This window comes from Dromaius novaehollandiae, chromosome 3, assembly GCF_036370855.1.
Source record: "Dromaius novaehollandiae isolate bDroNov1 chromosome 3, bDroNov1.hap1, whole genome shotgun sequence".
In the NCBI taxonomy this organism is placed as follows: Eukaryota; Metazoa; Chordata; class Aves; order Casuariiformes; family Dromaiidae; genus Dromaius; species Dromaius novaehollandiae.
In genome coordinates this window covers 103,604,420-103,625,854 of record NC_088100.1, presented here as the reverse complement: position 1 = coordinate 103,625,854, position 21,435 = coordinate 103,604,420, and the positions used below count along the sequence as shown (strand labels likewise).

General features: G+C 37.9%; 1 protein-coding gene across 4 annotated transcripts in view; it reads right to left on the bottom strand.

Moving 5' to 3' along the window:
- Positions 1-21,435, bottom strand: part of RPS6KC1 (ribosomal protein S6 kinase C1) — an 88,106-nt gene that overhangs the window by 11,968 nt on the left and 54,703 nt on the right. For 3 of the 4 annotated variants that reach the window (XM_026110612.2, XM_026110616.2, XM_064509676.1), the window contains 4 exons: positions 18,178-18,225; positions 16,450-16,582; positions 6,667-8,244; positions 6,306-6,395 (listed from right to left, as the gene is read on the bottom strand). In XM_026110612.2, coding sequence (XP_025966397.1) covers positions 6,306-6,395; positions 6,667-8,244; positions 16,450-16,582; positions 18,178-18,225 — 1,849 coding nt within the window. The remainder of the gene's footprint in view (positions 1-6,305; positions 6,396-6,666; positions 8,245-16,449; positions 16,583-18,177; positions 18,226-21,435) is intronic. The other variant, XM_026110614.2, reaches the window with a different exon arrangement.

The window sequence follows — 21,435 nt, the reverse complement described above, 5'->3', positions numbered from 1 at the left end:
AAGTTTCTTCCAGCTTTTATGCCAGTCAAATAAACAAACAAAAACAGATTCTTACAAATCAACAACTTCAATACATCTCACTGCTTATTCTAGTTACAGGGTCCAGAAAAAATACATGAACATGTACTTCACCTAAAACACAGAGTACATTCAGAACACGCCTGAGTGCCAAACCATATCAAATTATTTCAGAAAATACCTGATACTCTCTCCAAACCTATGCTTTCAATTACCTACTCCAGGTTTATGAAATTTTGCTATTTTGGGAGCAGTCAGCTGTCACTGTTCTCTTTGGGATGCCTTGGTGTCTTTGGAGAGCTGCGCACCTCCAAACTGTTGTAACAGTTGTTCCTCCCAGCTCCACAACAGTTAGTCCTTCTTCTGCACCTCCAGACCTTTCCTGCTTATTCACTCCAGCTATATAGCTTTCATGTTAATTTTCAGCCCCATTTCCTATTGCCAGTGTTTTTCAAATTGAACTAGCCACTTTGCTGCTCAAGGCCCATTCGTCTGCCCTGTCTTTCCCTTCCTCTTTAGGATCATCCTGAGACAGTAAAATCACTCAGAAAGCTAGGACAGAGTCAGAGATAAAATCTAGAAAGTCCCGTCTTACACTATAACCATGAGACCAATCCTCCCCTCGACACCTCTCAGGGTCAATGGCACTTTAATCTACCACAGTTATTTCACTTCTTAAACAATCTACTCCAAATGAAATTGCTATAATACAGAATAGCAGAATTTAATGAGCGCCTGCAAACTGCTACTGAAATACACATACACAAATAATACGCAGGGTTTCCAGCATCAAATATCTATTTGGTAAATAGAGGCAGGCTATTTTTTCCTCATTCAGTAAATAAAAATTATACCATACAGGTTAATAGCATTTTATTTATTTTAATGCTTCATATTTTAGGTTATCTAAAAGCTTTGCATCTTTATTTTGAATGAAGGCTAGTTTGTTAAATAAGGCTTGATTATACCACACAGCTTACGAAGTCATCAGAATGATACGATGCATTACTGATGGCCAGTTTCCTACTTACATTTTCAATGCAGCTAAACTCCCTTTGGCTTTATGATCTCAACAAGCAAGCCTCCAGTTTGCAGTACACACAGTCTGGTGAAAACTCACGGTTTGGAGAAAAAAGAAAAGAAAACCCAAAGATGCCACAGTTCTGGAATCTAGCCCTCTGATAACACTACGGGATACAGCAGAACTTATCTCCACCAGCTGGCAAGGGAACTTAAAGAGTATAAGTAAAACATTTCATTCACACATTGTATCTACACATTATGTTAGAATAGAAAGCCACTTCCACAACACCATGCTTTACAGCTGAGATAGGAAAAGAACCTAAAACATTCTTCTTTACGAGCAAGTCCTTATCTTACTCTGTTCTAGCTGAAGACAGTCTTGACTGTAGACAATTTTTTCTTTCTCACAGGTATGAAGCATATTATGAAGGGGCTCTTTTAAGAAGTTACCAGTTTTATTTTAAAACTCATGACTACCAACAATGGAATATAATTATTATTCTATTTGAAAGGTAACAACTCTTTATATTTAAGATCACAAAGTTGGCAAAACCTATACTTAAATAACAGAAGGTGATCATTTGCATTTCAAAATTCATCTATCTTGCTTTTCCCTCAATTAGACCAAAACATGTTGATTCACAGGTTTGTGTGTGTGCTTGTTTCTTTTTAAACTTATTTATAGAGCAGAATAATGGCCCCCCTGCTAGGTTGGCATTTGCTCAAGTTTCTGTCTGTGTAAATTGAATCTGTTACTGGAATTTTCCCCCCTTCAGAATACCAAGGCACATTAACCAAGAGATAAAGAGATACATTGCTGATATTATCAACCACTAGGCAGGTGGATAATGTGAGGGATTTTTTGTTAGTTTTTGTGGGGGGTTTTGGACAAATAAGTGATAAGAGTTCTCAGGGGGCACGGAGAGCAAAGGGCTGTTTAAACAGAAGTGAATCATCCTCCTCTGATCTAGTAATAACTTTATATTCAAACATCAGATGCTTAGCACACTTTAAAATATTCAGAACACAAAATTATTGTAAAGAAGAGGAAAGTAAAAAAACTCTAAACCTCACATTAGTCACCTTAACCATATTAACACAGCAGAAATCTCAGTAACAAGTGTTTAATTTCTTCTTTAAAAGTAAATAGGTTATTCTTGGCCAAAACTCCCACGGTTTTACTTGAAGTGGTGTTCAGTTTATAGGGGATGATTTATAATCCATCACTTCCCTTGTGGGTTAGAGAAACAACATTTGACTTATCATAGGTGAACAGCAAAGATTTGGTTTGGCCATTAATCAAAGTGTAGCGCAGGCGCTACTTTTAAGCATCTGCAGATAGCTTTGTTGTTACGGTAGCTGGTTCAGCATGAACTTTTTTACTGAGTAGAACTAGCAAGCAGTAAAAAGAGTTGTCCAATTTTACTAGCAGATTTGACAGTACTATAACACACCATTACTCTGAGCCTCTAAGTACAGTTCTCGATATGCAAATTATTACAAATAAACCCCATCTTTCGCTCTTATGTGAAGTTAGGCAAATCAGAGCCAGTAAGTGCAACAGCAAAATCCATTAATGGTACAATGCCACCTGCCGTCAAGAGTGGAGAAATGTAACTTCTTGCAAAAGATTTATCCCTGCTTTTACTTTATGCAAGATATAAGATGACATTGCTGTATCAGACCAAATTAATTATATTGTCACCAAAAAGTAGTATGCAGCTATTTAAACCATTTCCTCCCCCATCTTTTTGATACTTCTCCATTTATAATATTTGTGTTTGTTTTATTACTTTATATATACACTGTATAATCTTTTGCATACATGTAGCCACATTTCCTTTCTGCTCTTGTTGGGATAACAAGAGCTGAGAAATTCCTCCCTGTTCACAAGGGAAAGGATCTGATCACTATTCCTGTACCAATATTACTTTGCTTTGCTTTAGTAAAAAGTTATAACCTTGGGTACTGAAAACCTTGAACACAGAATTCTACACCCTGGAAGCAAGCTCCATATAGATGGACTTCCGTCCTGCACTGACTATAAAGAACGTCAACATTAATACTATTATTCTTAGCCCCTCCAGGAATTAGATTCTGATAGATCAAGAGTTTTGCAGAATTCAGGTTCCAGGTTTTCCTTCAACCAATAAAGCGACTTTAATATCCCTTCAGGCACTTCACTGCTAAGCACTTTAGAACTTGTGCTCTAAAAAAATTAAAGCCTGAAACCTTGTCAGTTTAAAAGGTAAAATCATTCCAAATACATGTTTATTTCTTTCAAATAACTATGCAATATAATTTCCTAAATATATCAAATATATATCAAATATATCCTGCAACCTATTAAACTTTCAGATCACCCTCTATTTCTGCCTATGAAATTTGTCACCCCAAAATCAATGCAAAATAGAATTGCATCCCAAGAAGACTCAACATCTGTTCCAAGTCTGTAATACCAGACCTTTGATAACCATCTTCTCTTTCTTACATACTTCTAACCGGTACATTTAAATAACCAAAGCTTGAAAGTGTGTTACATAAAAGTTTGCCATGTCCAAATCCCATTCTATCCTGAACTCAGATAAAAATACACAATCCTGAGAAGACACCAAACCAGACACATGGAGACAAAATTTTACAAGCCAAGTTTCAATGCATCCTTCAGGTAGTGAGGGAAAAGGAGAGGGAGGGCAGCAAGGCACACAATACTAGACACACCAGGAAAACTCCAAACAAGATAAAAGACTCACTTTGAGTCATTGTATTTAGTCACTGTGCTGTACTATTATAAAAAAACGCATCAGATGATGCAATTTTATGAAGATTCATCTCTGCTCCTCTCCACAAAACTGCAGCCTTTCTTCCAGCAGGAAAACAGAAAGCTATTAGCAACATTTGTAATCAGTTTTAAAAAGTAACAAAAAGAATAAAACCCCCAAACCTGCCATCTTCTCTTAGTGTACTGAAGTGAAATATAAGTATAATTTCAAAATGGTTATCCCAAGAAGCAGCTTGAGGAGCAATGTTATCTTTCTAAAGGGGAGAGATGGGTTCAGGGGCATGGTACACTCCTTAAAAGGAAAAATGATCATCCAAATGAGGCCTATTTTCCTATAACACTAGAGTGTCCACGAAGAAGGCCCATTAAAACGAGTTTTCTAATAACGATCAAATGCTTTAGAGCAAGATTTAGCAGCAGCAGGAGCTTTAAGAAAGCTACATTGGCCTCAGCTATACAAAATATTTAAGTTACAGGTATTAAACCATTACTCAAAAAAGAATGCCACCTGGCTCAAAAATATGTTTTATACTGCTAAGTTATTGCAAGTATTAGTCTTCTATGCAAAAATTATCATCGAATAGCTACACTAAAATAAGAATACACTTTGCACAAATAGCAATAAGATTAGGAAACATGAAAGGTATGACTCATGGAGTAGCATCGATTCAGCTGTCTTGCATATATCTAGTATTTGCACATGCAAATCTTCATCCTGTAGCTCGCTAGCTACAGGCACATATTTACATCCAGGAGTAATTCCACAAATGAGAAAGTCCAGATAGGCAAAGCAAACCACAGTTTGAGTTAGGACAGAGAGGGAAGAGAGGAGAGGTGAGGAAGCCTTAACCAAGAAAAAACTAAATGGATACCACACCTGTGCTGTGAGGTGGAAATAATGATGGTGCAGAAAACTTTACTCTTGTATTTTAGGATTTTTCAATATTATTTCAGTTGCTCCCTAAACACTTCATTACTGCAGGAGTTGGCTGGTTGGGGCTTAAGGGGGCAACAAAGGCCTTTCTTTGGATGCTTGTTAAAGCACAGAAAAATTAAGCTTTCACTTTCATAGCTCATTAACAGTGACAGGGTGGGAAAAGGCCACACTTCCATCTTTGCTACTACTCAGCTGGGGAGAGCTTTATACAAGGCTGGGTTAGGGAGGCAACAAAATGCCACTTTCTAACAGGATGGACTGCCCCTTGGCAACAAGCACATTTCCCTTCCGCAAGTCGCAAGAATTGCTGAGATTCTGAAATGCAGGGATTCCCCAATTTTCTTCTTCTTGAATTCAAGTTGGGGGAGGATGGAAAGAAGGTGTGGTTTTTACTTTGACTGGTAAAAAAACATTTGTTTTGTGTTTCTCTGTAACACCTGCCATCTCCCATTTGTCTTGCACCTGCACAGCAAACATTTTATTTGACTATTAAGCTTGAGAGGCTGGAATTCAATTTTTTGCTGACTTCTTACAATCTTTATTCACAGTGAGCATTTTCCTACTATATTTCAGTTGTGATCGGACTAAATCACGGAATAAATACTCCATGCCAAACTAAGTTCAGAATTTTTCTCTTCCATTGCTTATAACTGATTCTTCAGCTAATCTTTAGTGAACAGGCTTGAGCTTGAGGACTATCATCATGCCAAGTTGCAAAGCCTAACCAGACCATGCACTCAGCAGAAAAAGTGCATAGGTATTTGAAACTTCAGAATAAAAGGGATGAACTGAAATATCTGAATAGCCTCCCAGTAGTCATTTTGACTACAAAAGTAGGTTTTTAAGCTAGCTATGAAATTTTTAAAATATCAAGTGTTAAGTAAAATGGTTTAGCTATCTAATTTTTATCTGTCACTACCATTTGACCATTATAATAGCAGAAAATAAACTGGGAGAAGGAAGAGAGGGAGGGCTTGGTTTCAAGTGCCATCCCTGCTATAAAAACTCAAGATACTGATTTTATCACTCTCCTGACTGATGAAAGCAGTTCCACAAAAAGAGCTCTCTAAACTATTTCAAAGCCCACTGTAGCTCCTCAAAAATGTGACAGGCATCTCTGAGCCTATTAGGACTGTGTATTTCCAACTTCTATGTTCTCTCCTCGTGTTCTCTGCATGTATATATTTTTTGTATTTTTAAACCTCTTTGGCATCTTTTCAATCTGCCCTTTCTCTTATTTGTTCTTTTCAGTTATCAGGATGTACTCACACACAGCAAATATCTAAAACAAAACAAAATGTTCCTTAAAGTTGCTTAAACAAGACATTCAATGCAATCACACTTTATACGAGTGCTCTAACAAACACCACACTTCAGCAACAAAGCAGTTATCAACTCTCTTAGTTTTTAAGACATTCAGGGAAAAAAAAAGTAAAGCCTATCATATATTGTGTAAACTTGCGCTCCACATTAGAGAGGCTCTGTGAGAAAACGAAAGCTGCTCATCTATTTTCCAAGTGAAACATTGTAGGTGATTGCTCTAACCTGGGGCACAGTACATTCTCTCTATGGCATCGTTGTCACAGGAATCTTCAACCTCCCTCCACCTGCTAAAATACGTTAGCTGAATGTGTCCTAAAAACAAAACGACAGGAGAAATCAAAACATTTTTCCCTTCCATTTTCTGCAGAAGTGAACTGTAATTACTCCTTTTGTAGCTAAAAACAGTATCATTAAGAATAATGGCATCATTAAGTACTAGAAGCTATTACTGGGGGTGAATTTGCTGCACTGATAATGAAGCTCTAGACAGGAAATGAAGATACTAATTACAAGATAAAACGCCTACTCAGTTAATTGGAAGCAACAGTGAATAAAAAGAAATGCATTTGCAAAAGTTCCTGACCTCTATCATTCAATAAGATGTTGTTTGGGTTCAAATCGCGGCACACAATTCCTTCTCTATGTAAAGCATCAAGGGCTACAACCATTTCAGCTGCCCATCTTTGAATGCAATCCTCTGGGATATAAAACCTGGAGGTTATCGCTAATCTTTCGTCGAGGTCCTGAAAAATGTGATGTATTTCCTTCTCCCCTGCTACTGCTATTTCATCTTCACTCTTTGGTACTGTCTTTTCACTTTCAGCTGCTGGTAACAAAGCCGGGTTTGTTTCCTCTTTCCCAAAGTCTTCAGTTTGATCAGAAAACAGCAACACAGCTTCGTCTCTTATCATGTCTCTATCTAAACTAACATCTTTAGCACCTGAGAGCGAGCCGGAAACACATAAACTTTCTTCTTTGCTTGTCATGTTTAAGGAGCAGGCTCCAAGCCCTTGAAACAGAGCCCCATCTTCTGAACTACCTACCTCTGGTTCAGCTGTAAAGAGGCTCCCAAGAGCTCCCTGAGTGACACCTCTTTGTCCATTTGCTTCTTCATGGGAAGGATTGCCCAGTTCTGGTGCCACGTGATTTGGCTCTTGATCAAATGCTTTGCATTGTTCTGCAGAATTATTTAATTGTAAGACATCAGGCGCTTCTAATAATTTTACTTCCAAGATGTTCATATCAGTTTTTGTAAACTTTGTTGGCCTTGACACTGCTGCCTCCTCTGTTTCATCAGACATACCAGGTAAGTTTATTAGGAGATCAGGCCTTCCTTCCTCAACACTATTTACATCATCAAAAGCAGCATCCTTAAAGGAGATCACTGGCACAGAGTCATTTGAACCTCTGCTTATGGTGTCATGAGCTCTCACACCCATTTTGTTTTCCAGGGCATCAAAGCTTCTGTCATGATCTGGGGCAGAAAATAATGGCTTCAAAGGCTCTGTTTTTAGGTTATATAATTTTTCTCCAAAATCAAGCCCCAGAAGTTCACTGGTGCTATCTTTACTGTCTATTCTGAAGAGTTCCATGGGGCTGTTCTTTGATTTATTTAATGAGTCCAATATCCTAGTAGGACTAGCTATTTCTGACTCAGCATCATCAATGAAAAGCTTTAGTTCCTGAGATGCAATCTGAGAGCTGAAGCTATCACTGCCAATAACAGTGCACGTCTGCAAGCAACTTCTCTCCTTGGTATTTAGACCTTTGTTCTCCAGTTTAATGTCAGGTTCCTCATTTAGAGAGCCAGAATCAATCTTCTCTTGCCCATATTCATTGCACAATGTTAAATAACTAGTAGTGCATTCTTCCTCTGAGCTGGACCCTGAGTCCATCCACTTGGAACTCTCTTGGCCGTCCTCCTGGTTGCTGCTGTCATCCTGAGAGCTCGGCGTTAGGCTGCTCTTCAGCGGGACCACCTTCAGCATCCTCTCCCCATAGCTTTCTCTGGAATCAGTGCTGCTACCGATTTCTTTAGGACTAGGTGTCGGCTGCTCCAGGTGAATTTTAGTTGAACTGGATGTTTTGAGTTCAGCTATTTCAAAGCTCCCTTCAGGACTTCTGTTTAAGAACTTACTTATATAAGACCATAGTTTTCCTCCTGCAAGAGAGGGTGGGAAAATCTCTTAATTTAACTCAAAATGAAAGCAAATTAATTATAATACAGGAAAATACCCTCATTGTCAGAACACACTATCTCCCTATGCCCATGCAGCAAGTTGGATCTGCTGTCTCAGTTGGAAATAATCACAGAGACTCCAACTTGCTTTTCAAACAGATTTGTACTAATACATAAATATTTAAATAGCTGCATCTGAGATTAAGCTTTTTTTTTTTTTTTTAACTTCAATAAAGTCTCATTTCAGAGTCTGTCTCAAGTTGCATGGTGGTGACTACTCTCCATCTACAGTCTCAAAAGAAAGCAGGAACCAGGGAAGATCAAATGGTTTAGTACCCATCACCAGTTCTACCTGTACTGACTACATCTGTATCACACCTCCAAGCTCATGAGTGGCATTAGAGGAGAGAGACCAAAAAGGATTAATTTGCAAGTTCTGTAAGGGGAAGGTGATCAGAATTACTTCATATTAGTAGGATATTTTAAGGGTTTTTATTCTCTCTTTGAAGAACTACTTTTGTCTGTTAAATATGGACACATTTCTCCCTTTAAGACCCTCTCAGGTCTTAAAATAGTTTTATATGGCTTGTTGCATGACACAATGATTTATCAACAATCTAATTTACATCAGCAAACCAGTTCCTTCGCATCAAAAACTATCAGAAAAGTACTTCAAAAGTAACTGTTAAGTGTCAAAAATACAAAATGGGACTCTTTATGCTTTCAAATACTGCACATTTATAGCATGCTTTTTATAAAAGATTACAAAACATAAGTCACACAGAACAAATCAAGGAGTTACTGGATCGCTTGCCCTTTGCTAGCCAAAGAATTTCGCTTCAAGAATCTAGAAAGCTACCTTCAATAACTTTAGGAAAAATGCAAAGTCAAGACATTTCAGTTTAAAAGATTTTACAGAAATTCTGGAAAGTACAAGTTCTAATAAAATCTTCATAGAAGATCTACTTCATAGAAGCATCCAGCCCACTGGGCATCTGCAAAGTTTTTTACTTATTTGGGTAATATAGTTTTATATTATGTTTTTCCAAAACATAGTCCTTAATAGTTGTTTTTAAACATTCTTCCTATCGGGCAAAATTCCTTTAAAAATACAACGAAAGAAGAAAGCATTTTTTATTGCCTAGGAACAGTTTTTATATATTTCGAGGTATTTCAAAAATAACTTATCAAAGGCAGAAAAACCTTGATACTTTAAAAAACGAATTTGAATAATATAATGTGGAGTTATCTTCTTCTCTATCCCCCTGGCTAAGAAAGGACTTATTTTTGAAGGGAAAAATAATTCTCACTGGCTGTGGTGAAAATAAGTATATCAAAAATATTAAGAGGGAATTCTAACAGCTTGAGTTCAATGGTAAAGATAGCAATCTAGATCTATTAATCCACATGATTTCTGCCTGTAAGCTACGAATGGACATAGCAGGTCAAAATGACTTGCTACTTTCTGGAAGATGTGAAAGCATGCCAGGTAGATGGACAGGAGCAAATGGAAGCAATGCTACCAGAGAAGAGAACAAGAGCTACTATATTAACCACATACAAACTTTATATACCTACCCGAATATGTATTCAAAATACCTACAAATGTGCCATTTCACAGTAGCAAGACATGGCTCATCAGTCACTCCCTGCACAGGCAGCAGCCCTAGACTCCTGCCATTCCTGCAGAACCAAGAGTCCTGGCCTTGCCAGAAGTGCGTGACAAGCAGTATCTTGCCTCTGTGAGAGGCGGTGGGTCCACACAGATGCTTAGGATGAAGCCACTTGCCTTAAAAAATGTCATGTTACATAGCTGTTCATCAGGAAAAAAAGGAAAAGCAGGGCATTGCTGTACAGAACTGCAGAATTACTGTTTTTAAAACAGTTTGATTAAAATAAAAGCAAAATATTCATCGCACAGTCACCAATTCTTTTTCTAAATTTATGTTTATCCACACTTTTGTTATGGAATGGTGTGGAGAGAAAATAACAGAAAGAAGAAGGAGAGAAAGAGAGAGAGAGAGAGAGAGAGAGAGCAGACATTTTTTATGTATGTGTGAGAGAGACCTTCTCATCTTTTCCACACTTTCTTCCATGACAAAAGAAGCAATACAGAAGTTTAATTTTATCCCAAGATTCTGATGGAATAATCTTTTTACAACAATTAATTTTATTTAAAATTTCTGTTAAATTATTTTAAGTGAACGGTGCTTGCAAAATAACTTTTCCCAGTTTATTAATTAGGCATGGAATTATTCAGGGTCTGTGCATACCAAACAATAAAATCTCATTTGACAACCACCCTCCTGCTTCATTCACTATAACACATAAAATCTTCCCATCTCACCTACATCGTATGAATTAGCACAAGCAAATGCAAAATAGTTCCGTCTTCATATTACTTGGATTTATTACCCCAGAACTGCTGCGGGTTTATTACCCCAGTAATACTGCTGGGATTTATTACCCCAGTACTGCTTCACAGATTTGTTCTTATGAAAACACAAAGCTCTCTGAAAGGGTCTCCCTGATGTAAATGTTTTGTCTCCCTATATTAAGGCAGAAAGGGGTTGGACTGTGTAAGGAGTGCAAGAATTCTTCTCCCCTTTCAAATATAAACAGGCCAAGCTGCTCTTGGGACAACCTTTGTCTTCTACTTGCCCCACTTTGCATCATGCAAGATTTCATACAGCCTCCTTAGGACCTCAGCCTCTGCTAGAATTCGCAGCACAGCTTATGAAAGGAAGAGATCCAAGAAGGATTAAGGGAGGAAAGCAGACATTGATATCATCTCTTCAAACCCTACAGAAACCTCACTGAAAGTAGTTCAGGCTATAATGTTCAAGAAAAATTTTGATTTTAAATGCTTTCAGCAAACCTAATCTTCCAAATTTGACAAAAGACAAAAGGGATGGTTTTATCCTGAGAGTATTCAGGAATTCAACACTATCCACCTGTAAAAACAGACAGAACTGCAACAATGACTGGTTTTCCATTAGTAAACGTGTTATTATCTTACCTTTTTAAGAAAGAAGTTACTCATTAATAATCACTTGGACTAAGAGATCACAGTGAAAATGACTACTTACTGCAACTCCAATTTAGAGCGAAATGCAACTAAATACAAAAAAATTTGATTATGTCCAAATATGTTTACATATAAATATTTCAAGACTGGCCTCCTGGTCAAGTGGAAACACATAAATAAATGCTACTCAATAATTGTGTTCTATAGTGAAAAACAACAATTTTATTCCTTTTTGAAAATGTCCGATCCAGGGTCAAACAAGAGTGATATTTGTATCTGGGTATATAATTATGCCTTTATGAATGACATACTAATAATCTTTCCCCCTCTCTCCATGTGTTGTGTAAGATCAAGAAAACCCATTAGCAAGCCATGCTAATATAGTATCAGGAATCTATAAAAACTAAAATTACAGAAATCAATCCAAACAAGTAAGCTTCGGTCATTGTCAAATATTGTCTAACATACTACATAACTATAAAAGCTATCATGTTAAGCTAAAGTTTATTAGTATTTAATACAATTTCAGAAGTACATTATTAACATAACAAATTACTATGAATTTTTCTTTTATCACAAATTGACTCTACAACCAGTCTAGCTTACTCCTTCTGGGTTTATTAGGACACCAAAACCACAAAATTCTACATTCCTTTGCAGTTATTCATTGTAAAGCTACTTACTAAAAGTCCCTTATTTACCATATTTCCAACAGTCTGGAGGTAATATCTGTGCTTCAGAGGCAGAATCTAAATAGTTAGTGTCCAAACAATCAAGAAGAAATTTCAACACAAAGTGACCGAGTGATGAAGCTGGCCAGGAATCTTGTTACTTCCACAATTTTTATATATTCTTTCAAACCTTTCTGCAGTTTTTTGTTATTAATAGTACTTTGAAGCAGGAACATCAAAGAGAAGAAGATACAAAGACTATGCAGGAAATATCATTAGGATAAAAGGAAACCTAACAGATCAGCAAATTTAGTCTCCTACCATGTTTTTGTTCTATCTGACAAGAAGAATTCATGACCTGTTGGATTTTTCCTCATCCAGTACTCAGACACTTCAACTTCTCATCCTGATAGACTAGCTGAGTGGACATATTCCAAAATAAATGATTTGGCTTTTGCTAGCTTGGCCCGTAAGTTTGTTCTGAAGAACAATGTACCCGATTCCTGCAGAACTGGAATGCAGTTAAGAATGTGGTAATCACTGTATTTAGGGTAGCCCGAACAAAATCAGACCCAACAACCTAGACTTCCAAACAACCATGATCAGATGGGGAAGTAAAAACAGGAGTACTGAAAGACATCTGTTAGAATTAGTCTCCAAAACCTCACCAAACTCTCTGCATTACTGTATAAGAATTTGTTTAGGGCCAGGCATGCCAGCAATAAGTCATGTGCCTCAAGTGAAATAACACTCTTCCTTACTGAAAAAAAAAAAAACACCCTTAGAGTTCTCTTAGAATCGTTGCCCTCCTTTTCAGTAAAGACACGACTGCTAGCAAACCTCATTGTGTTAATAAACAATGACAACATACAATTATGCTTGTACAGTTCCTAGCTAAGAGAGAACCAGACGTGCAGGCACTACCATGATACAATAATAATGTTTTACAGCATGCCGATGGCAGCAGCAGTGGGGTTGCAGCGTACACAGGAATTGGGAGCTAATGTCCAGACTAATCTCTAACGTGACAGTAGTTACAAACACCAGAGTCTTATATATACGACTGCTTCTACTGCTGCTGCTGAATCTCTGCTACAAAGTTTGCTAGTTTAGGCAAACTTCCCACTTCCCGAGGCACTTCAAGCAAATGCTGTTATTTCAAAGCAGCCTCCTGAAAAGTCTCTTGCCAAGGACCAGATCACCTTTCCTATACTTTCTGACCTCCATCAAATCTTTACAGCTAGCTCTATCGCCTTTCCTGTTTACAAATTCTTGCCTTTGCAAACCAGAATGCTTCTGCATTGTTTTCTATCAGTTCCTGCATGCAGCAAGCCTCTTCAGCGTGAATTTTCTTGAGTGCCCTCCAGATTGACAGGGACTCCAGCTTGCTTATGCTTAAGGAGGTTTGACAGTTTCTAACAGCCACTTAAACTTTGATGTCCCATGGAAGCCCCCAGCCTATTTTTGAAGCATCTGTTTCTAAAATTTCTGGAGTTATTAATGCCAAGAAGAAGTGAAGCCTTATTAACATCAGATTGGCTCTCTACCACACTAGGACTTTCCAAGTGCTTTCTGACAAAGCTACAAGATAACATTATGGACTTCCTTGCTTCTAAGACACCTCCGAAGCCTCCAACTGTGGCCACAAGAAAAGCCTATGTATGAGAGGACCAAAGACTTCACTCAGGATTTCTGGGCGTATAATGACATTGTAACTTACTAAAAGAAAAATTCTTCATCTGGAGCAAGAGTTTGGGGTCAAGCTTTCAGAATCCCAACAGTTCTGGACTTAATACAGTTAAAATTTACTGCAAACAGAAATAGCAAGCTGCTTAGCAAATACATAATGTCTGTATATAACACTGAAACCTCATCTGAACTTGCTCTAATTCAAGCCATTGTTCACTTAAATTAATATTTTAAACCCTTGAACTTCCCAGTGGTACAACTGGCATACTTAACAAAAATCACAACAAAACAATATACATACATAAATTTGACTGGCAATATATTCTTTTCTTTTGGAACAGAACTACATGGAGTTTTGACACAAGAACATTCATAAAGTTACGGAATAAAATTTCAGAGACTACCACCTAAACAGCATTATCCTAGAAGTTTTTATCCTTTCCCAAAATGAAGTAAAACCACCTTCTTTGCTTATATTTAGTTGGAGGTGTATATATATTTTTAAGACTGCTTTATCTATAGGATTCCTGATACTATTTATGTTTGTAATTTAAAGGATATGTTCTACTATCAAAAGGCTGACTTGATCACGTGCATCAGTGGGATGAGCAAGACCAGTTCCTGCATCTAGTACAGCATAAGTTTACCCCTATTTTCATATTCTCTGTAGAGTTAAAAACAACAACCTGAGCGCGTCTCCTGAATCACTTTCCAGCCCCAGTCTCCCAGGACAGGGTGAGGTACACAGGCCATGCAGTTCTAGAAGCAACATCAAATTATTGCCCTGGTTAGGGACTAGGGATCAGGTCCTACATCTGCAATACACTTCTCATATGCATCCTCAGGCAAATGACTCATCACTTTGCACTTCAGCTCTCCCTCTTTAAAACAGAATATATCACTTCTTTTCCTCTTCCTTTGCCTGTTCTGAGTACAGTCAATTAGCTCTTGAGAGCAGGGGAACTGTTCTTAAGGAAATTAACTGTTTTAATTCCCTGATAATAAGCAATCCTTATGGCACATCATCATTTTTCTGAATGGACTAAGAACAGGAATAGAGGTGAATCCATTTCCAAACTATTTGCTGTTTTATCAGAAAATGACGGGAAACACAACACAGTTTGTAACTTATACCAAGGGTGTCCAAGTTGTGATAACAATGAGAAAAACTGAGATATTGCATACTCAAAGCTCATTCATATAAGAGCAGAAACCTCAGCTTAACATTTGGAATGGATGGGGTGTCTTCCTCAAGAGTAAGTGATTCTCTCCTACTCATCTTTGACATGGTTACAAATCCAGTGATATGTGCTTGGCCTGAATGTTTTGCTCTTACCAACACCTGCTATAACAATAGCTTTCACTTCCATAGCAAAAGCAGCTTTAATTTACTAAATGCCAGATAAATCAGCTTTGTACAACATTAAGCCTTTCTTAAAATTTTTGCTCTATATATCTGACCACTACTCCCTCAAGTTCCATTACTTCTTCATCCTATTTTCCATCTCTCCTGAGAAAGGACATTGTTCCTGAAGAGAAGAGCAAAATTGTAGTGTCTTTAGAAACTGAAGTAATATCAGAAACATTTTTTCTGGTCATTATTCTATCCTGTCTCTAGTCCTTCTCAGTATTCAAGTTTTAAAGTCAACTGGTATCTGACATGTTCTTTTTTTTTTTAGTATTATTCCTCCAAGCAAAACATACCAGCTTACGTGGAGATTAGAGTTCAGGTGATAGTTACTAAGTTATTTGGCTGAATTATGCATACCTTAAGAAAAGTACCGCTGCACAGAGCAGCACTGTAAGCCCTCGAGATCACCAACAGGCAGTACTGTAATACGAGGTCTTTCTTCATGAACCTCTGCTCATGGCAAAATTAACTCACATATAGCAGAAACAGCCATTCATGTTGTAAAGCGTGTCACTCACATGACATAAGTTGTTCTGCAAAAGCCAAAACCTAACTTATTAGAAACAAAAGAAATAATACTCAATATAATAAAATTATCTTCTCTATAAATAGTTCAGTGCTTTCCAATCAACCATCCTGACTGAATTATTAACATTTCCTAAAAAGATATCTATTAGCAAACCGAAAATTTATATTCTGTTCTCATTCTAAACTAAAAGGGGTAATTACATTTAGGGAATATTTAAATCCAGGTGTTAGATGAAAAAAATCAAAATGTAATTATTTTTTGCCACCTGTTCTCTGTACATTTAACAGGAATTTCATAAATAGTTTGAAGGCACAACTCTGTGGTTCTGCTTTGAACTCCTATATGATGCCACTAGCTATTTTCTTAAAAATCCAGATCAGAATAACTATGTAATATTAAGTGATAGGCAAATGTTCATGCTTTTTAGCAGAGAGTTATTAAATTCTTGTGGGGATACTTGTCATTTTAACTATAGAATGTTAAAAAGGCTTACTTGCCAAAGTATACAAAAGTAGCCAAAGACTTCATCTCCCAGAGATGACCATAAATACTGAAGATTTTTGTTGCAGTCAAATCACTCACTCTCCTGTAGAAAATAAGCAGTTGGAAGCCTTCAATATTGCTACAATTAAGTAACCCATCAGGATTTGAGGCCATTTGAAACAGGAATCAGATCCACTATGGAATGAGGGAAAAAGGGGAGGGAGGGTGCGGAGTGTCTTACATGACATCTTTACTCTGAGGCACACTAAAGATATTTTAATTAGATATAAAAGATTAGTTTGACACTGAAGTACACCACTGATTAAAACCTAAACCTTTAACTCTTTCCAGCAATATACTTAAACCAGAGACAAACCTTCTGCATGCTGTAACACAAGAAAGACAGACTCCTCGGAGATGATGTACTTGTGCAGACACACCATGTTGGGCACACAGCAGGGGATGATGGTCGTTCTGCTCCTGCTGTACTCACTACTTTTCCTTAGACCCTGACAGAGAACAAAAAGGTCAGTTGTACCCTCAGTTGCCTTTGGAGCCTGCTGTGCTCTGTGTTTATCAACCAAACTAATCTATCCGAGTTACTCTGGGCTTCAGAGAAACCACTCATCTGCTGCTCTATGCCCCTCGGTCCCCCGAGGCTGTGCTGATGGCATCTGGCGCATTTCCAGAGAACAGAAGATGGCACAAAGCTGCCATTAAAATCAATTACATGGGTCAATGTTTTTATTAGAATCTCTCTCAAACTAAGTCATCAGGATGACACTCAGTTATTTCCCTGTGACCTTTTTTTTAAATTTTATTTCTTTGTGAGACCAAAAGACACTGTTAAAATTCAATCCAAGTTCTGAAGACAAAAGAACACCTTAGCTTTACAGGTAATCCTTAGATTTTCTGTGTACTTCAGTAAAGACAATAACAACCACAACAAAAAGGAAGGGAACGGATTAGTCTCCTTGAGAGGTAATGATTTTTGGGAGGTAGCACAGAGATGAAGTTGCCAGGAGTGAAAAAATTGATGTCAGAGGGAGAAAAGAAGGGGAGAGAGAAAGAAAAAAAATGTATGTCAATAATGTGACCTATTACAATATTGATAAACATAAGCAGTTAAATGGGAAATTCAATGTTACCCTATCTGCCAGTAGATAAAGTGAGGTTCTAACATACAATATTCACAAACATTCCCTTCTGAGGAACAAACAGGTTTTCTGTACTCTGCATATATGTAAGGCAAATGATTTCAAAGGCTGGATGTACAAAGTTAAAGCAGAGTTTTCAGCCAGACCTAAAGCAAAGTTACAAAATGCTAGCAATCAATTATAGCTCCTTGTCTGCGACATAGTTTTTCAGCCCCTCCTCCCATCAGCAGTGTACTTCTCGTGAGCCTGAACCAATGGCCACAAGACTCGGACCAAACTAACTCCCAGCACCGAGAACATCAGGATCTTGATCTAAGCGCTTCTGGAAACACTGAAGGGTAACCTGAAAAATTTTAGTCCTGATAATTAACTATTTGTTAATTCAAAAGTTAGTAGCATTAACCTCAGATTTGACAGCCTACTGATGTAAAAACATAAGAATGCCATTTTGGGTAAGACTGGTGGTCCATTTCATCCAGAATCCACTTTGGCCAGTATCATAACCCTCAGCTAAGGCCAGCCCAAACTGCATGGGGAAGAGCTGTGCAATCACTTGGGCTAAGGAGAATTTTCAACTAAATTTTATTATTTAGTGACCGGTGAACGCCCTAAGCCACCAGGTCTTTACAAATCTTTTAAGAAACACATTGTAAGTGCAGCTGTTTACCAAAGCCTGCTAAGATATTGGCCTCAATAACTCATGTCAGCTCAAGTGATTAAACCTGCATACAAGCACAATAGGGAAGTTAGGCAGAGAAAGGAATGGAAAGCAACTCAATACTTAGAAAAAGAAAAGAAGAATTCCAGCACATTTAATAGGGGTATAAGTATTAACATAGCAACACACTACAAAGAGATAACTCTGTACATTAGATGCAAGGCATTCTTTGCACGGTGTAAATTAGCAAGCCAAACTGTTTAGAGATGCAATAAAAGATTTTACTCACCTTCAGTATAAAAGTCTGCTGTGTCCTAGTGTCCATTACGAGCAAAACCTAAGCAAAACACATTTAGTGAAATATTTAAGATTCACATAAGTTAACAAAACACAATCTAATGTTGAATATTCTTACAAAGAAAGTGATATAAGTCATGACTAAAAAAATTAAAGCCCTGCAGCACATTAGTAATACATTTGTTAACCACATTTTTTAGGAAAGAAATATGGCTGAGGATAGACATCCCTATAGATATATTTCTCTAGTACCAGAATGTCATCTAATTCCCAATCAGCTAACTAGAAAAATGAATCCTAATTTAATTTTAAAAAGTACTTTATAATTGCAGCTATAATTCAGCAGAACCTAAATTATAAAAATGTAACAGTAACAGCATAAAGAAGCATGAAAAGTAACCTTCACATAGCGTTATCCTCCTGTATTACTTTACTGTAATTGTATTTGTTTTTCAACTCACTGTACTTACCTTCCCCGTAACATATTTTTGCCCATCAAGCTTCCTACATCAAATTCGTTGCCTACCAGTGGGTTACAGTAAGGTTTTTTTTTTTTTTTTTTGGGGGGGGGGGGGTGGCTACAACAGCTCTTTTCCAGGAAGCTAACAGGAAAACCAGCCACATACACACACACATACACACACAGTTCATGAAAATGTTTTACCAACTCAACTGTACAGTCACTGCTGTCTCATTCATCAGCTGCCCTTTTTGTTCTGCAGCATCCATAAGCCGCAACAGAAATGGCTGCAAGGAAGTCCAGCTCTAAACCAGTTAAGGTAAAGAAAAGAAGCACTGCAGAAAGGAGAACACCTGCAGTTGAAGAGACCATCTCTGTTACACAGTGCACTACCTCTACTGAAAGCACTTGCTTTAAACACAGCACACAGATGACATGGGTACTAAATAACGTTTTGCCTCTAGGCAAGCTCTGTTGATTTAGGTGGTGAAAACAAAACAAACAATGTATATGTACCTATATATACGTCACTTGAGAACCTACATCTTTAGGGAGCTGGAACTCTCCTGCTCTCTGCCTTCACATTAGGACTGGATTGCTTTCAAACTCCGACTGCACAGATGCATATGACAGGTCCCAGCTGCAGGACAGCCACATAAACAGCCAGCCTTCATCCAGCAACAAGAACAAGGGTACGCACCCTCTGTTTATTTACTACAGACACTGTACGCTCCCAGTATAAATAGTCAAATATATTTACACCAAAATATTTGGGCTGCAAAATGAAGCACCTACAGGCTGCCAGTGCCAGCCATGGGGGTTGGTTACCCAACTTTTAGCTCCACAGGTACAGGTAATGACTCAGCCTAGAGGACTAAGACAGCTAGCAACAAAAAAAGACTTATCCCAGAGGAACAACGTGCCAGTGGCAGCACGGTATTCGGTGCATCAGGGAACAGCAGAAGGACGACTCAGCTACACTCTCCCATATCTCTCCACTCTGTGGGGCATCGATGCAGCCATGCCCACTCTACCGGGTCGGCACGCCGAGCTGCTGTCCACAATTGGAATGGGGGGACAGCCACCAGGCGCAGCACCCACAGCGAGGCGTGAGGAAGACGTGCAGGTGGCCCAGCCAGGTGGGGAGGTCTCACTGCGGCACTGTGCAGGCTTTCCCAGCGCAGCGGCTGCAGCCACGAGCTGGGCTCTTGGGGATGGCTGCATTCATGCCGCTGCCCTCGTTCTCTGCCTGCTATGCTCCTGAGCACCTCAAGAAGAGGAAGAGAATTGTACTGTGTCTCTACTAAGCACAAAGAAAGTTCCACAAAGAAAAAAATACAAAAAGTGACAGCACTGCTCCATCTCAAGGACTTCCTCTCTGTCCAATTTTAAAGACCTTTTGCAAACAGTGACAGTATCAAAGTCTTTCCAAGAAAGTTTACAAGGACCTGTGGTGTTCAGGGAACCTAAAGAGGGTATCAGAGCAGCTCAACCCCTATAGTACACACCTCATGCCTACAGAACAAAATACTGAACATCAATATTGAACATGATCATTTGAGTATAAAGATTTTAATATGTTTGCTTTTCGTTAGAGTTGCAAACAATTTTTAAAGCTATTTTATATCTTCTGGGGAAAAAATATCAACAGAAGTTGCTATTACTGAGATTTATTGCCAAAGGAACGACACACAGGTTCCACCTCAAAGGGCACAATAAGGAAGGACAAATGTCCCTAGGCCACTGAGCTTCCCAAACAATTTTTCAGGCCCCTTACCTGGGGCTTCCAGAAACAATGGAAACCAGCTGAATACAGTATAACAGTAAAATTGTTTTTGCTATCAAAAGGTGTAAAATTAAAAAAAAAACAATAAAGAAAACCAAAAGGACAGGAAAAAATTAAAAGCCACCTTACAGGAGGTGCTAAAACAAGACAGATAAAAATGGTTAGGAAATGATTATTTGTTTACAGTCTCTTTCTTTCTTCTTCTCCCAAGTTTGTTTGTAACTAGACACTGTTCACATTGAGGCAATAAATACAAGAACATATGTGATTTTTTTTTTAAATGTGCCCTTTGACTGTCAATATCTCCCAAACAGGTGTTGGCTAAATGATTATAAATTGGCCTCTGGATACACCTCTTCAACTGAGCCGTACAGGACTGGCGATAATATAATTAGACGTAAAAACATCAGGCTGGTGAATGCTTTCCATCTGTTTGGCAATAATGTTTAGTTAACAATAGTCTTTAAAAGAAGCACCTTCAACTTCAGTTCTTCAAGTTATTTATAGGGCCATTCTTAACACACCAGCACTCTTGCTAACAAGAGCTTTAGCCACTTGGAAATTATTAGCCATACAGCTGTATACAAAAAGGAATGGCTGCATTTAACATCTGTATCTCTCCAGGTTTACATGCATCAACCTCATTTAAAGTCGTTTCTTAATGAACAGTTCCATGGTCTGTATTAAAATTATAGTTGCATGCACAAAGATCATAAGGAGCCAAACATTTTTTTAATACCAACAGTAGGCCAATCAGTAATGAAGCTGTCAGCATAAAGGACAGAATAATAGCTTCTTTAACCCTCAAACAGGATTTGTTCATTTGTAGAGTAGAAGACACCAATTTAAAAACTGCTCATGGGTTTGCTCACCTTTATAAAGACAAAAATCTAATTTGGTACTAATTTGATACAATTGTCTTTCCAATAAAAGGCTCCTAAAGCCATCTTTTATTTCATGATAAAACAACTGCTATAACTAAAACTGTCATGAAATAATTACCT